This window comes from Nansenia antarctica, assembly GCF_963989245.1.
Source record: "Nansenia antarctica genome assembly, chromosome: 6".
Classification (NCBI taxonomy): Eukaryota; Metazoa; Chordata; class Actinopteri; order Argentiniformes; family Microstomatidae; genus Nansenia; species Nansenia antarctica.
Genome location: NC_137676.1, coordinates 71,909,912 through 71,927,411, shown reverse-complemented (window position 1 = coordinate 71,927,411; position 17,500 = coordinate 71,909,912). Strand labels below are relative to the sequence as shown.

Genomic DNA, 17,500 nt, shown 5'->3' with positions numbered 1-17,500 from the left:
TTCCTCATGTGTCTTTTAGGAAATATTAGTTCCCACTTCACACGAGATAGATAGATTAGATAGTTTGATTAGATAGTTTGACTGTGTGATAGATAGATAATTTGATATTTTGAAAGTGTGATCGATCGATAGATAGTTTGATTGTGTGATAGATAACTTGATATTTTGAAAGTGTGATAGATAGATCGATAAAGAAAAGAGTGTAAAAAAAAAAAGAAGTAATTGTCTCAACTTGCATTGCCGTCATCACAGCTGATAGTATGAGAATGTTCAGATGATAGGCGGCGGCCTAGATTTGTTGCTTCCTTATGATAATTAATTAATGCTCGAGATAGACAATTAAGATAAAGTTTAATCCATTACACAGCGCTGGGCCAGCCTCTCTCAACACACGGCAAGCAACGGTGAGAGACTCGCGCCTAATGACACTTTGCAGCGGCCTTATATGCTAGATTTCCGCTGACACCGGAAACAGCTGTCCCTTGCCAATCATCGGTCACCCGTCATACATGTTTACATACTAAAGTTAGAAGCTAGCTTGCCTCTGCTTCCCTACCATAACGGTTTGTTTGTTCCGGTCACCAGTTACCTGACTCTCAGTCAGCTGACCGTTCGTTCCCAAATATACTGATCTATTGACCCCAGTACCCATATAAGTCTACCACCTGGCTGACCACCACAAGGCTCCACTGTCCTTAGATCCCAACTGGTCCCCATCTCTATATTTGGCTCAGGTCCAGTTACAGAAACGCATGCTGACTCAGAGTGGTCAGTTTATGTCCTGAGAGTGGACACACTTAAAGTATGTTTAAGGTTACACAATGAGTATTGCAATATTTGATAGGCACACAGCATCTTGCACATAGCTACACAAAACGCATCATATCAGCTCACTCTTTTTTGTCTTCTCTAATGGACAGTAACTTTAATTATTTCTCTTTCTTTCCCCATGGTTGAGATCCCGCATTCCTCCCCCGGAATCGTCTTTAAATGACTTTTCCCATGGACAAATGCAAGTTCCCAGTCATGTGGCCTGACAAAGTGAACAAACATCTCACTCCACAATTGACTTGGCATGAGTAAAAGGTCACTTTGTGGTTAACTACTCTGATTAATAATCACCTCCTTTGGATAAAAACCTTTGTTGTTTAAAGGAGAAAATATCCAAATAGGTTTCTCATTGCTATGTCTAACTACTCATTACAAATGAAGTAGGTATCATTTCCATCATTAATTCAAATCACATGTTTTTCCATAGTTTGTTACATAATTATACATTTTTAACAAATAGGGATATCGTCAATCCTTTTCTTTAGGTGTCTTCGATATCCTAGGTCGATCTTCAACAGAGGGACCATCATGCTTTTCCGGTCGCAATGAGGCACTATCTGAGACGCTGGAACATTGTTGTCTTTCGCCTTCTCGTCCTCTTGTATTGTTGCTGTGTTATTGAGAGACTCACAGTAGAAATTATTTCATTCACCCTCATGCTGCTTGCTCAAATGTTTTAACAGTGTTATTGAAACTCTAAATCCTTACCCCCTACTTTTCTCTCCCCTATTGTTCTATGTCCCCATTGTCTGATCTTAAAGGTTTACTCCTGTTGTGGTGAATACGTACAACAATTGTCAACAAACTGGCAAACTCCTGCAACTGAGTCTAGTGCGCTATTTGGTTTAACTCCCTGGATGTCACGACGCATGCGAACAAGATTAGTGTCAGAGTCTTCAGTTAAAGTAAAGTCTGTTTCGTTAGTTAACACCCAGAGCGTATACAGAACCGATAGAATTGTGGCCATCCATCTTATGCACAACGAGGCCAGGATCACACGGTTTCTCTCGGCACGCATCGTCTGTCCGGTATCTCTTGTCCTAGTTTCAATCTTAATTCACAACAACATCAAGAATAATTGTTAATAGCAGAGATAGTTATCATTATGGTACTGGAATCAGTAATCGTTTCATAATACGTGTTTTCCCCTTTGCTTGGTTCTCATCGTCAGAGTTGAGAGTGGGTTGGGCCCCCTGTGGTCCCCCCCATCTAGTGAGTTATGCACTTGCCTGCTGAGACATTTTTAGATACAGGGATTGCACAATCGTTAAGTACAGGTAGACAGACATTGAGTTTCTCTCAAAATGGTTAACTCGTCCTTCATCAATGCTCCTAGAGGAAACAAAAGGATTTGTCATTTGAAGTTCATGCCATGGGTATTCAAACTAGGACGTGTGTTGTGAAAAACCGTGAACCGTCCCTTTAATATCCAAATCAGTTCTTCAATACTTAGTTTATTTACTGTCAATGTGCAATCTGAGTCAATTCCCATAAGCATACTTTTAATGAGGTAGATAGGTTCTATTCTACCCGTATGTTAAAAATTCTGATCACAATCGTTACTGATGGCTTGAATACTTCCCCGTTGGTCTATGTACACTATGAGCTTATTTTGCATTAAGATTTAAATTTGCTGTGAACATTTAAATGTTCTATCCCTCTCTTATAGTCAAATATTTCTCCGTCAATCACCCGTTGGTTTTAGTAGATTTATCAGAGACACTCTTGAGTCAGTGTGAATGGTTCTTTATCATAAATGTTGCATCAATGTGTAATGCTCGTGCATTCAGCTGTTGGCCGATTAACACTGTTGATTGTGAAGTACTGTCATATTCGTATGTGTAATTGCTTTATCAAAGTCTGTAGTCTGTCATGTCATTATCATGTTTCCGCTTCCAAACAGAAAAACAACATTTTCATTTACAGTTACACAGAGACTTATTCTTTGTGGTTTCCCCTTTCTCTCATCCGTCAATCGTTCACTGTCATTTCAGCCCCCACTTCTGTTAGATTGGCCCTCAGCAACGCCCCCGTTTTTTTTTTCCGTCGCTCAGTGTTTCTGCATTTTCTTGGGTCTGTCAGGAGATAGAATTGGCAAGAGTTGTGTTGTCCGTTCGGGATTATTCATCAATCAAAATGTCACATATTCCTCTTTGCTTGTGTGAACATCAACAGTCATCAATGCATGTCTCTGTTTACTAAGTAAATTCAAATGTTACGTTTACTGAGTCAATGCAGAATTGTATGATAATTACAATAAGAGACAACTACATTTTCATGTCTAACACTTCTATGTGTTCTCTGCGTGTCTGTGTCACCGAGCTGCGTCTTGTTTGCAAGGGCAGTTCTATTAATAGTGTTGGTTCAGAGCGTCGTCCCTGGTGCAGCGTTGTGGAGCACAAGTGCACTCGTGTCTCTTACCACCTTTTGCTGTTTGTGCTAAGCTATTTAGCTTGTCCTGAAAATACAATAGTTATTCATTTCACTCTTTATCATTTGTTTACAATATGTTAATCAATACAAGGATTATTATTACTTAACTCAATGATTTCCCTATAACTCTATCACTCGACATGCTTCACGTAAGACTTCATTACCCATAATGCTTAGTATTCATTCCAACCCTCTAGGTCCGCGTATTGCGCCAGCTCCAAGACTTGTGGTTGGTATCGCTTATTAAACAATCCCAAAGCTTCTAATTCCCTTATTCGTTTTTCAATCAATGCTGGTGTCATTGAGAAAATGTCTGGTGTCGATAATTTGAAGTTTTTCGCATCGTCTCCAATACCATCTAGGATCATATTTGTAAAGAATGCGTTAGGTTTGTCATCTAATTCCAAATTCGCCTTTTCTCTCCAGGTATTTTGGAATCTGATTACAAAGTCAGACATTGTTTCATTAGGCTTACGTTTACAGTTCAGAATCTGTGAGATATCACGGTTTTGACTGGCATGTTCGTTTAGAAATTTGGTTAATTGTTCAATGTGAGTCACTTTGTGTTGTTTATTAAACCATGGGAATCGTTCATTAATTGTATTACCTCTACATGGCCCATCATTATCTTCATTCAAAGTTTCACAAGCATTTATCAAAGTATCAATTTCAACATCTGGCATTAACGTGATCAGAATGTATCTTAAATCCGTGCCATTCAAATTACCATGGAGCAACATTGTTTTATACCAATTTATGAATCCTTTTGGGTTAATCAAGGGTCTGGGTGCGTCGACTATGATTGCAGATACGTCAATCAGGGTTAATGGTTTATACAGTACTTTCTCCTCTATATTTAACAATGGTGCCTGCACCCGGATTACGCTGCGTATCACAGTCTGCTCCGCCTGTTCCGGCTGTACAGGAGGAGACACGCTCTGTATCTCCTTTACCTTGGGTATAGGGTTAAACCTATTGTGTTCCTTTTTTCTGACAATATTACCAGGCCATTGATTAGACATTATTACCCATGCTTGATAGACTTCTTTCATGTAATCAATATCCCATAATGGGTCGCAAATGCTTTTGTTTGATATCAAATATTCATCAATAATCTTTAGTTTATTCTTTTCAAAACTCCCGATACTTGGGAAATTATCGTCACTCCATTCCGCAATCTTTGTTAGAAATGGTTCTGCATAGAATGGTCCTAATTTAAGTAAAATCCATCCTTTTGGTGTCACTGTATCAGTGTATTTTATCGGAATATCAATTATGTGTGGATCAATTTCCAATAGTTTCTTAATAGATTTCTTTTCCCCTCGTGGCAAGTCCCTAACCGACTTGTACTTAATAATCCGTTTCTCACAATTTGCTGTCCTAGACGTTCGATTACCCATGTTTGATTAATTACACTGCACACAATGTTAGTAAAAAGGAATTCTTTTATCTAAATTGTCTCGTTAGAGCTTTATAGTTACACCATTCGTGTCATATACTTTAATTCAGTCTGTTGCATTGCGTCTCACCAAGGTCATTTAAATCCACGTCTCATCTGTTCTCTCCTGTCTCAATAAATCAATCTTGTCACTCAAATCTGTTGCGCTGTAACATTAACACAAATACCGTATCCGTTCAACGTCTTATCGTCCTACAACTGTCTTTTTTACCGCTGACCTATATCTTTCATTATCCTGTTTCTCTACATAATACCACATTACTAGACCACTTTAAAACACTTTCTTTAGATCACACTTCAACTTACATACCATAACCACTTGCGTGTCAATACCTTATTCATTTAACCATCTTAATCAACATTCTACTTCATAGTTTCAAATCCTGTGCTATAACACAATACCATATTTCTGTACCATACAGATAAACACATGTCTGTACCTTACAGATAAAAACATAAATAAAAACCCACGGAATGCCCAATTCCGTTTAATCAATTCTTCTATGAATTAATCAATATCCAGTGTCAGTATTAATCTCCTCCAGAGTGACACCTAGCAGCTCTGTCCTTTATAACGCATTATCCTATGTGGATCAATGACCTTCATGTTCACACCAATACTCAACCTTTAATATTTAGTCAAATCTAGTCATTGGCCCCCCCATCATCAAATTCATCCCCTTTCCTTCATTCAAGGAAAAAATTACAGGTTTTTCCCTCTAGAACAACAATTCAGGTTAAGCACACAACCACACTGGTTTATCTGCCTTACCTGTCTCGCTGAATCTAGGATCCTGTTCGTTAAACGCCAATTGATAGTATGAGAATGTTCAGATGATAGGCGGCGGCCTAGATTTGTTGCTTCCTTATGATAATTAATTAATGCTCGAGATAGACAATTAAGATAAAGTTTAATCCATTACACAGCGCTGGGCCAGCCTCTCTCAACACACGGCAAGCAACGGTGAGAGACTCGCGCCTAATGACACTTTGCAGCGGCCTTATATGCTAGATTTCCGCTGACACCGGAAACAGCTGTCCCTTGCCAATCATCGGTCACCCGTCATACATGTTTACATACTAAAGTTAGAAGCTAGCTTGCCTCTGCTTCCCTACCATAACGGTTTGTTTGTTCCGGTCACCAGTTACCTGACTCTCAGTCAGCTGACCGTTCGTTCCCAAATATACTGATCTATTGACCCCAGTACCCATATAAGTCTACCACCTGGCTGACCACCACAAGGCTCCACTGTCCTTAGATCCCAACTGGTCCCCATCTCTATATTTGGCTCAGGTCCAGTTACAGAAACGCATGCTGACTCAGAGTGGTCAGTTTATGTCCTGAGAGTGGACACACTTAAAGTATGTTTAAGGTTACACAATGAGTATTGCAATATTTGATAGGCACACAGCATCTTGCACATAGCTACACAAAACGCATCATATCAACAGCGGTCTGGTTGGTGTAGTGGTTAAGGCTGCGGACTCGAGTTCCAAAGGTTGCGGGTTCGAGACTTGACTAAGTCATTTATTTTTATTTTTTTACATTTAACCGAAGATTTCATGCAAAGGTTTCAAACACCATTGTAATCGTGTCAGTTCTTGTAAATTAGCCTGCACCATAATTTTATAGCCTACATACTTTTTTAGATGAGATTTTAGATTAGATTCAGACAACGAAATGCAGTAAAAAGTGCGCCTGAAGAGGGATTTGAACCACCGATATAAAATGACGAATAAATCCTATGGCAGCGGTCGATACCACTAGGCCATTGTGGCGATATGACGGTTTGTAGCCTGCTGCTGATATCACCACAGTAGTAAATATTCATTTATTAAAATATGAACATATAACAATAACTGGGGCTAGTATGACCTACGCATTTAATCGGTCAGCAATTTCTTGCCAAACCATTTCCCCCGCCTTGTTAATTGCGGCAGTATTGCACTATTTTACATCTTATTTTTCCGTCTTCATAAAAAATCAATAATTCGGAATGCTGCGCAAATGTAGTACCCCTGCAGAGTGGAGTATCTTCATTTCGACAGATCGACTCTTCTGGGCTGCGTATGTCTGCGTGCACGCGCCCATATCGAAGATTTGTAAGCCTGTCTTCTGTGAACACTGATGACACAAGGCTGATCCTCATTCGAGGAATCACCTGAGGCTTGAATACCAATCTCGATATCCCTGAGCGCCGCATTTAATTATAGCGCAGCTATATTAAGCCACCGTTAGTGGAATATGGCCCTGATTCACTCGTAAAAACAAACAATGGAGTTTCCGAATTGGTTATAAATGGATTAAGAATCCATTAGGTACGGGTTTGGTTAGGATGAACTAGCTAGTAGGTGTTGACCTAGTCAGGCTGTCAATGGAATGATGGTCAGGAAGGTTCGTTTGGTCTCCATGGCAACAAACATGGACACAGCGGTCAGCATAAAGGCCTAGCCTAATATTTACGAGGCTAAGGACATAATACGCATATTATCAATCATGCTCCCCTCTCAAATAGCATACACCCGGAGCTGTGACTGCTGCAAGGACGAACGCTAAGCCATGACTGACATGATAATAGTTTGAAGCTTTGTTGACAAAGACTCAAATTACAAACAAAAAAACACAAACAATGTTGTAACGCAACGTCGCAACGTAGCCTTGGGGGGTGAGAGTGAAGCCGGCCTCCCTATAGCCCTGGGGGGTATTCCATCAAAGTCACTAAAAGACAATCCAGGCTTATATGTTTATAAATCCCGCGAGATTTATTTTAAAATACATGTTTATTTTGATAAGTCTCGCGAGACATATCAAAATAAGCCTGGATTTCCCTTTAGCAACGTTGATGGAATACCCCCCTGAACACGGAGGCCTCCCCATGGCCCTGAACACAGAGGCCTCCCCATAGCCCTGAACACGGAGGCCTCCCCATGGCCCTGAACACGGAGGCCTCCCCATAGCCCTGAACACGGAGGCCTCCCCATAGCCCTGAACACGGAGGCCTCCCCATAGCCCTGAACACGGACGCCTCCCCATAGCCCTGAACACGGAGGCCTCCCCATGGCCCTGAACACGGAGGCCTCCCCATAGCCCTGAACACGGAGGCCTCCCCATAGCCCTGAACACGGAGGCCTCCCCATAGCCCTGAACACGGAGGCCTCCCCATGGCCCTGAACACGGAGGCCTCCCCATGGCCGTGAACACGGAGGCCTCCCCATGGCCCTGAACACGGAGGCCTCCCCATGGCCCTGAACACGGACGCCTCCCCATGGCCCTGAACACGGAGGCCTCCCCATGGCCCTGAACACGGAGGCCTCCCCATGGCCCTGAACACGGAGGCCTCCCCATGGCCCTGAACACGGAGGCCTCCCCATAGCCCTGAACACGGAGGCCTCCCCATAGCCCTGAACACGGAGGCCTCCCCATGGCCCTGAACACGGAGGCCTCCCCATGGCCCTGAACACGGAGGCCTCCCCATAGCCCTGAACACGGAGGCCTCCCCATAGCCCTGAACACGGAGGACTCCCCATAGCCCTGAACACGGAGGCCTCCCCATGGCCCTGAACACGGAGGCCTCCCCATGGCCCTGAACACGGAGGCCTCCCCATAGCCCTGAACACGGAGGCCTCCCCATAGCCCTGAACACGGAGGCCTTCCCATGGCCCTGAACACGGAGGCCTCCCCATGGCCCTGAACACGGAGGCCTCCCCATGGCCCTGAACACGGAGGCCTCCCCATGGCCCTGAACACGGAGGCCTCCCCATAGCCCTGAACACGGAGGCCTCCCCATAGCCCTGAACACGGAGGACTCCCCATAGCCCTGAACACGGAGGCCTCCCCATGGCCCTGAACACGGAGGCCTCCCCATGGCCCTGAACACGGAGGCCTCCCCATAGCCCTGAACACGGAGGCCTCCCCATAGCCCTGAACACGGAGGCCTTCCCATGGCCCTGAACACGGAGGCCTCCCCATGGCCCTGAACACGGAGGCCTCCCCATGGCCCTGAACACGGAGGCCTCCCCATGGCCCTGAACACGGAGGCCTCCCCATGGCCCTGAACACGGAGGCCTCCCCATAGCCCTGAACACGGAGGCCTCCCCATAGCCCTGAACACGGAGGCCTCCCCATGGCCCTGAACACGGAGGCCTCCCCATGGCCCTGAACACGGAGGCCTCCCCATAGCCCTGAACACGGAGGCCTCCCCATGGCCCTGAACACGGAGGCCTCCCCATGGCCCTGAACACGGAGGCCTCCCCATGGCCCTGAACACGGAGGCCTCCCCATAGCCCTGAACACGGAGGCCTCCCCATAGCCCTGAACACGGAGGCCTCCCCATAGCCCTGAACACGGAGGCCTCCCCATAGCCCTGAACACGGAGGCCTCCCCATGGCCCTGAACACGGAGGCCTCCCCATGGCCCTGAACACGGAGGCCTCCCCATGGCCCTGAACACGGAGGCCTCCCCATGGCCCTGAACACGGAGGCCTCCCCATGGCCCTGAACAGGGAGGCGAGGCATTTCGCAACATGCGGGTCGGGTAACCGTCGTTCAAGGCGCCGCTCTCATCAAAGTAGAAATAGAAACGACGGGACTGTCCCTCCTCCACCCCCACCGCAAGATGCAAAATGTGGAGAACAATAATAAACAAAATATATAAAACAAAATATCACACGTTTAAATGCATTGGAATTTCATTCAAATTGCACCGTGTACCTGAAATTGCATGGAAATAAAACTGCACGCAATCAAATCTGTAACTTTTTATTGTTATCACGTGTGTTTGTGTAAACCTGGCTTTGCAGGAGGTTTCCTATAAGTTACATTCTTCAAGAATTGAAATGAACATTGAATAGAAGGATATTTGACACCTTTAACGTTAAGATATGGCGTCAAGGTTGAACTAAGGCAGCAGTTAGTAGCCTAGGTAACTAAGGCAGCAGTTAGTAGCCTAGGTAACTAAGGCAGCAGTTAGTAGCCTAGGTAACTAAGGCAGCAGTTAGTAAACTTAAAACTTAAGAGGTTTGAGTAAATGTATCAAACTGTACTGTTGTGGTGCGAGTCTACAGGTGCTTCTACTAAGCCCCGCCCCTAGCCGCAGAGCGCAGCGTGACCTGATTGGTTGTTCGTCTGCTATGATTGACATAGAGGCCAACCAATGGGGAAGCGGATCACGCTGTGCGTACAGAGTGACTGTGTGAAGGACATCTAGCCTACATTGTTTTTCACATTTCTAAATCACGGTGATTCAATCTCTCAAAAGCTCAATGAGAGCCTCTGCACCTGCTTGCGGTTGTGAGGCATTTTCAGACGGTCGGCAATTCGTACACTTGAGACTGCTGGCCCCTCTGAATCAGCTAACCACACCATCCTACAGTGTGTGTGTGTCTGTGTGTGTATGTGTGTGTGTGTGTGTGTGTGTGTGTGTATGTGTGTGTGTGTGTGTCCTTCCATACAGCTGTTATATCAGCCCTTAAAACAGTGGAGTGATCCTGGATCACAGCTGCAGACTGTATTAAACAATGCTCCTAGACTATACACACACACACACACACACACACACACACACACACACACACACACTGCAAGCACATACTTATTATATGCTATACTATACTACAAAAACGATAGTAAGCTACTTGGACTTATGTAAGAGCACTTGCGTATCACGTCTGATAATGAAAACGTTTTCCAGAGCTAGAGAGACCTGTTAACCTTGCAAAAGTAAAAGGTTGCATCTAAACCACCCATGCACGCTTCATAAACAGTCAAACATAATAAAGGATTAACTTATTTTCTCGAAGTCTCGACTATTGCGCAATAGCAATCCAGTGAAATGTTAGTCCAGTGAAATGTGCGCTATGCGCTGTGGTGGCGCGGCGCCCAACGGCGCATTGACAAGTTGCGCTTACTTTTAATTCCTGAAAGTCAGAGCGCTAAGTGTTGAAAGATTAGAGAATAAACCTTTAATGTAATCATGCAAGGCAGTAGGCTGATATCACTGGGCATACGAGAGCGGCTTCTTTCACCCTGACCAGAGGACAAGAGGGATAGGTTGGTTAGGTTACAAATATAGACGCGCTTGGCCACATACCAGCGACTGGCGACGGCTTCCGAAGCGCGACCCAGCGGCTCTTCCACTGCGAAGAAGACAGAGAAAAACACAACAAATCAGAAGATCCATCCTCCCTGGTTACCCTGGTTACTCCCCAGGCGCTAACACACACTTTAAAAACGTTTAGAGTTGGAAAAACACATTTCATATGAACCTTTTTCCCATCTCTGAATTTAACATGTCCTTCCACGACAACTGTATCCGTCATCTTCTGTCATGGTTCCGAACAGCTGTGCGTGTGTGTGTGTGTGTGAGAGAGAGAGAGAGAGAGAGAGAGAGAGAGAGAGAGAGAGAGAGAGAGAGAGAGAGAGAGTGTGTGTGTGTGTGTGTGAGAGAGAGAGAGTGTGTGTGTGTGTGTGTGTGTGAGAGAGAGAGAGAGAGAGAGTGTGCGTGAGAGAGAGAGAGAGAGAGAGTGTGTGTGTGTGTGTGAGAGAGAGAGAGTGTGTGTGTGAGAGAGAGAGAGTGTGCGTGAGAGAGAGAGAGTGTGTGTGTGAGAGAGAGAGAGAGAGAGAGTGTGTGTGTGTGTGTGTGAGAGAGAGAGAGTGAGAGAGAGAGTGTGTGTGTGTGTGTGAGAGAGAGAGAGAGAGAGAGAGAGTGTGTGTGTGTGTGTGTGAGAGAGAGAGAGTGTGCGTGAGAGAGAGAGAGAGTGTGTGTGTGAGAGAGAGAGAGAGAGAGAGAGAGAGAGAGTGTGTGTGTGTGAGAGAGAGAGTGAGAGAGAGAGAGAGAGTGTGTGTGTGTGTGTGTGTGTGTGTGTGTGTGTGTGTGTGGGGGGGGGGGGGGTCATTTTCAAAATAACTTTTTCAGACCAGACCACCAGACTCTCTCCCCGGGACACACGCCACTCCGGCGGAGAGCGAGACGAGCCACCCACCGCGGGCCCTGCCAGGAGTTGTTAGTCCAGTTGTTGCCTGTGTCAGGGGTGAATATTTACAATGCAGCCAATTCAATTAGACGTACATAACAGGAATACCTGTCACTTAACTCACAGTGGTGGCACCGCCGGCCAGGTCTCAGACGGGATCAAGACAAGCCCATTGATCGTAATTCAATTATTTCTTCATGACTGCTATCATTTCAGACTGTTTTGTATGCCTGGAGAAGGTCTATGACCGAAAGCTTGCAATCAAATAATGAATTTTGCACAGATTCCAGTGTACGGACGCTGCTTTTTCCCGTTTTTTTATTCAATGTTAGTTGACTTGTGTTTTAGAACATAGATGCTTTCAAAATGGTCCCGTTGTTGCCATCATATCACCAAATAAAATACGAATAATATTTAAATATGGACATTTTGTGTGAGAAAAATAATTTATTTAACTTATATAAATTGTGTTGAGTAGGAATACAGGTGACATTGTTGTATTAGAAGGGTGCCTGGGTAGGATGGGGGTCTTGAATTAACTGAATTTAACTGCCAATTCCATTTCTATTCAGTCAATTCTAGAAAATTCCAGAAACTGAAATTCCAATTCTTAATGTTCCTCATTGCAAAAACATGAAGGGAACATGGAACTGGAATTTCAGTGTACTTCCTACTATTAACTGAATTGAAATGGAATTGACCCCCAACCTGCTCTAAATCTAAAGAGGAGGAAAGGGTCTTAAATCAGTTGTACAGTTTCCTCCGTAAGTATAAACATGGGGCTTTGTCCCAACACTTACAGAGGGCACGGTACAAGGATGTGCTGAGCTGGAACGGAGGGTAAGGGGAGAGAGCAGCATCACTGACAACAACACAATATCACATGTCTCTCTCTCTCTGTGTGTGTTCATCTCACTCTCCCACACTCTCCCCTCCATCTCTCCCCTCTCTCTCTGTCTGTCTGTCTATTCATCTCTCTCTCACTCTCTCTTTCTCTGTCCATCTCTCCCCCTCCTTCTCTCTCTCTGTCTGTCCATCCATCTCACTCTCTCTCTGTCCATTTCTCCCCTCTCTCTCTCCCTCCTTCTCTGTCTTCCCTCCATCTCTCTCCCCCCTCTCTCTCTTAATCTATCTCTGTCCATCTCTCCCCCCTCTTTCTCCTTCTCTCTGTCTGTCCCTCCATCTCTCTCTCCCCTCTCTCTCTCTCTTAATCTCTACTCTGTCCAACCCTCCCCCCTCTCTCTCGCCTTCTCTCTGTCTGTCCCTCCATCTCTCTCTCTCTTAATCTCTACTCTGTCCAACTCTCCCCTTCTCTCCCTCCCCTCTCTCGCCTTCTCTCTGTCTGTCCCTCCATCTCTCTCTCTCTTAATCTCTACTCTGTCCAACTCTCCCCCTCTCTCCCTCCCCCCTCTTTCTCCTCCCCTCTGTCTGTCCCTCCCCCTCTCTCTCTCTTAATCTCTACTCTGTCCATCAGCCCCTTGAAGAGCATCAGCAGGTGAAGGAACAGCGTGTGCTGTCAGAGAGGTGGCACCAGGGATGCAGGGGTGATCCAAAAACAACAGGTGGGTATGAACCCTCCTCCTGCCAATAACACTGACCTAGTCCTGGCAGGAATGATGGGTGGGTGAACCCTATTCACCCTCATAAACAGGGTGGACTATGAAACCGGGTTGACGACATCCCTGGTTGACCCACAGGCTCAACTCTGACCCTGGAGCTGTCTGTCTGTGCAGCCAGGGGGAGGAGAGGCTCATGGGTAATCTGGAGAGGCTGTAAAGGACACAGTGAGAACTGTATGGACACAGTGAAGTACCACGGATCATCATAAAGGTTAGTCATCGGTGCTTTCTGTAACACAGTCACTGTAGCTGGATTGGTTGAGGACATCGGGAACAAGTCGCGTGGTTGGCTGGGTTAGGCCAAGATTACACAAAGATACCAGTCCAAACCGCAGTATACAGTATAGGCTAAATACACACCAGGGGAGGCTGGTGGAGGTAGAAACTGGAGGATAGGGACTCATTGTAACGCATGGAACGGTAACAAACACACATGCGTTCAACACCATTCCTCCTCATTCCATCCCACGCGTTACAAAGAGCCCGTCCTCCGATTTCTACCTCCACCAGCCTCCCCTGGTGTCCACCAGTACACCACATCTTCTCCACCACAACAACAACAGACCACAACTCTGATGGTTCCACATTTCAGCACAGGCAGTCAGCAGGACAGCTAAAAACATAGAACAGGGGTCCTCCTCGGTTTAGGCCAGGGGGGGGGGGGGTGTCCTGCAGTGCTCACACAAAGGTAGCCTTGACCTTGTTCCTGCTGTCCGCCGCCCCCCCCCGGCCCGCCCCCTCACTCTGTTCTGATTGGCCCTGGGTCGTCGCAGTCGCCGTGACGACAGCGGAGGGGGTGGGGGGGGGGAGGTCCGACATTTGGTACACACCCCTCCTCACCCGGCCGACCCGACTACGCAGTTCCGAGGCCACGCCCTCCCAGTTCCGACCCAGTTCCGAGTCTCCGCGGGAGTCGCGAGAACCTCTGCCGACGTTCCTGGCCCTGGTTCTGGATCTTCCGGACTCTTCCGGCTCTGACAGAGCTCCTCCTCCTCCTCCTCCCTCTCCTCTTCCTCCTCTTCCTCCTCCTGGGTGGTCCACGTCCAGGGTTCTGTTGTTGGATGTTCGGCCGGGCCGGGCCGGGGACTTGGACTTGCGACGAGAGCGAGGAGGAGGAGGAGGAGGTGGAGGAGGAGGTGGGGGAGGAGGGTGGTAGAGGGACGATGGTGGAGCCCTCCGGTGGGGGAGTTTGAAACTGCCTCCTCCTCTCTCCTTCCCCCTTTTCCTGTCTCTGTCTCTGCCTGAGGGGGGAGAGAGGTTCGGAGGCTTTTAAAGGCAGGGTGCTCGTAGGCCCAGGGGAGGCTGGCGGAGGTAGAAATCGGAGGACAGGCATCATCGAACGCTCATGTTTGATTCCTGTTTCTTGCATTACAATGAGCCCGGCGTCCTCCGATTTCTACCTCCACCAGCCTCCCCTGGTTTATGGTAAAGGGAACAGTAACCACACACACAGATAGCATACACACACACACACACACACACACACATGCAGATAGCATGCTAGTGGGAGAGAACTGCACACGCAAACACAGCACACACAGAGGATTAAACATTCATGAAAGTGTTTCGTGCTCCTTTAATTGCCTCACAACTTGATCTTTGAGTCAACGTTTTGGTCTGTATAGGTGTGTGTGTGTGTGTGTGTCTGTGTGTGCGTCTGTGTTTGCGTGTACAGGCATGAATGTGTGTGTATGTGTCTGTGTGCATCTGTGTTTGCGTGTACAGGCAAGAATGTGTGTGTATGTGTGTCCGTGTCTGTGTGCCTGTGTGTGTGTGTGTGTGCCTGTGTGTGTGTATTTTGTATCATAGTGTGAGAACAGTTGTGTGTCACGGGTGTGAAAGTGTGAAATACTCAATGTGAATATGTGTATCCTCTTTCTGTCTCTCTGACACACATGTTCTTACACACACACACACACACACACACACACACACATGACCACACACACAGACAGACACACACACACCCTCACACACACAACCACATACACACACACATTGCATACAGACACACACACACACGACCACACACACACACAGACAGCTGGTAGAGAACAGTAGATAAGTGGTTCTGATAGATATTCCCATCTAGGCCGGCTATGACCTCATGGGAAAGAATGCTTGTGAAAGAAAGAATGAGTGTGTGTGTGGGGGGGGGGAGGGACGGGGTCTATTCTCTGTTTACGACACCATGCCATCCACTGACCCCCTGAAGAAAAAGAGAGAGGGGTGGAGGGAGAGAGAGAGAGAGAGGGGGGGGAGAGAGAGAGAGAGAGAGGGGGGAGGGAGAGAGAGAGAGGGGGGAGAGAGAGAGAGATACATAATTGTCTTTCTACCCTTTTTCAGTTTTTTTATGTCTGTCAGTGTGGTTCCAGTCCTGGTCCCTAGATGGCGCCATCTCTCTATTTCTCTCTCGGCGTTCCCTCTCTCTCTCAAGTACTTTCTCTGTCTCGAGCTCTGTGTGTGTGTGTGTGTGTGTGTGTGTGTGTGTGTGTGTGTGTGTGTGTGTGTGGTTGTGTGTGTGTGTGTGTTCATTGACTTCTGAACTGCTCCTACCATGAATATCATTACCCCACCACTGAACTCAACGTGTCTCCTTCTCTCAGTCCTGCCTTCAGAACAACGACAACCAGCTGGACTGACAACGTGGACGGTACACACACAGACACACACACACACACACACATTTTTGCCTGTACACGTAAACACAGACACACACACACACATTCTTGCCTGTACACATAAACACACACACACACACACACATACACACTCACACACACACACACACACACACATATGGGCGCTCCCACACACATACAGTACACACGCACGCACGCATGCACACACGGACACACACACAGACACACACACATTCTTGCCTGTACACGTAAACACACACACACAATGTGGGAATCTGGTGAAGGCCCTCTGAAACAGGATGTTGTGATGTTGTCGCTGGGGCAAAAACACAAAAACAACATAATAAATACATCTTATGACACCACCCCTATAAAATAAAGTAACCTTGTGACGCACACGCACACGCACACGCACACACACGCACACACACACACACACGCACACGCACTGCTTGGATTACAAAGGCAAAGTTGTTGCTAGCAGAAGGTTTTCAGTCTCACTAAAACATCTTGATAAGTACAGTTCACTGAAACTGAAGCTATTCAGTGTGTGTATGTGTATGTGTGCATGCGTGTGTGTGTGTGTGTGTGTGTGTGTGTGTGAGTCTCTGTGCTCGTAGAGAGCAGAAAGGAGGAAATCAGTGAAACAATGTCAATTAGAACCTTAGTGTGTATGTATGTGTGTGCGTGTGTATGTATGTGCGTGCTTGTATGCATGTGTATGTGTGTGTGTGTGTGCGTGCATGTGTGCGCTCGTGCGCGCGCGTGTGTGAGTGTGTGTGTGTGTGCGTGTGTGAGTGTGTGTGAGTGTGTGTGTGTGTGTGTGTGTGAGGTGGTAACAGAAGCCAGTGTTGTTGGTGGGGTAGCAGAGGTCCAGGCCTGACAAAGCTTGCCTAACTAGGCGTGGAGCTGAGGGGAGACCATGCATAGCTAATGTCCCTCTTCTGCTAGGAGACAAAGGCCTGGTCGCAGGGCAACCAGGGAGAGAGGGAGGGAGGGAGGGAGGAGAGGAGAGGAAGAGGAGAGGGAGAGGAGAGGGAGAGAGGGAGGGAGGGAGGAGAGGAGAGGAAGAGGAGAGGAAGAGGAGAGGGAGAGAGGGAGGGAGGGAGGAGAGGAGAGGAAGAGGAGAGGGAGAGAGACAAGAGGGTGAGGGGAGAAAGACAAATAGGAAAGGGGTAGAGATGTAAGGGATGTTTTAGTGGGCTAAAAAGAAGGAATGAGAGAGGTAGAGAGACAGGGAGATAGATAAAAAAGGGGAAAAGTGGGAGATGGAAAGAGAACATTTGAGAGGTAGAGAGAGAGAGAGAGAGGGGGGGGGGAGATACAGTAACTTCATTCAACAGCATTAAACATGTTTCAACTCCCAGCAACCTGTGTTCAAAAAGAGAGACAAAGAGAGAGAGAAACAGACACAGAGAGAGAGAGAGAGAGAAACAGACACAGAGAGAGAGAGACAGAGACAGAGAGAGACAGAGAGAGAGAGAGAGAGAGATAATTGTTTCTGTTGTATTACTGTTATTGTTCCTTCTATATCTTCATTTCCCG

General features: G+C 46.7%; 2 protein-coding genes across 2 annotated transcripts in view; both read right to left on the bottom strand.

The window, feature by feature from the left end:
- dok7b (docking protein 7b) overlaps nt 1-11,040 on the bottom strand; it is a gene marked incomplete at both ends in the record, with an annotated part of 37,770 nt that extends 26,730 nt beyond the window's left edge. The window contains 2 exons of the mRNA XM_080534849.1: nt 10,812-10,857; nt 10,987-11,040. Of these exons, the coding sequence (XP_080390975.1) occupies nt 10,812-10,857; nt 10,987-11,040 (100 nt within the window). The remainder of the gene's footprint in view (nt 1-10,811; nt 10,858-10,986) is intronic.
- Nucleotides 11,041-13,991: 2,951 nt separating this feature from the next.
- The window catches only part of rgs12b (regulator of G protein signaling 12b), a gene marked incomplete at both ends in the record, with an annotated part of 67,854 nt that continues 64,345 nt past the window's right edge, over nt 13,992-17,500 (bottom strand). Inside the window, 1 exon segment of the mRNA XM_080534848.1 lies at nt 13,992-14,256. Within this exon segment, the coding sequence (XP_080390974.1) occupies nt 13,992-14,256 (265 nt within the window).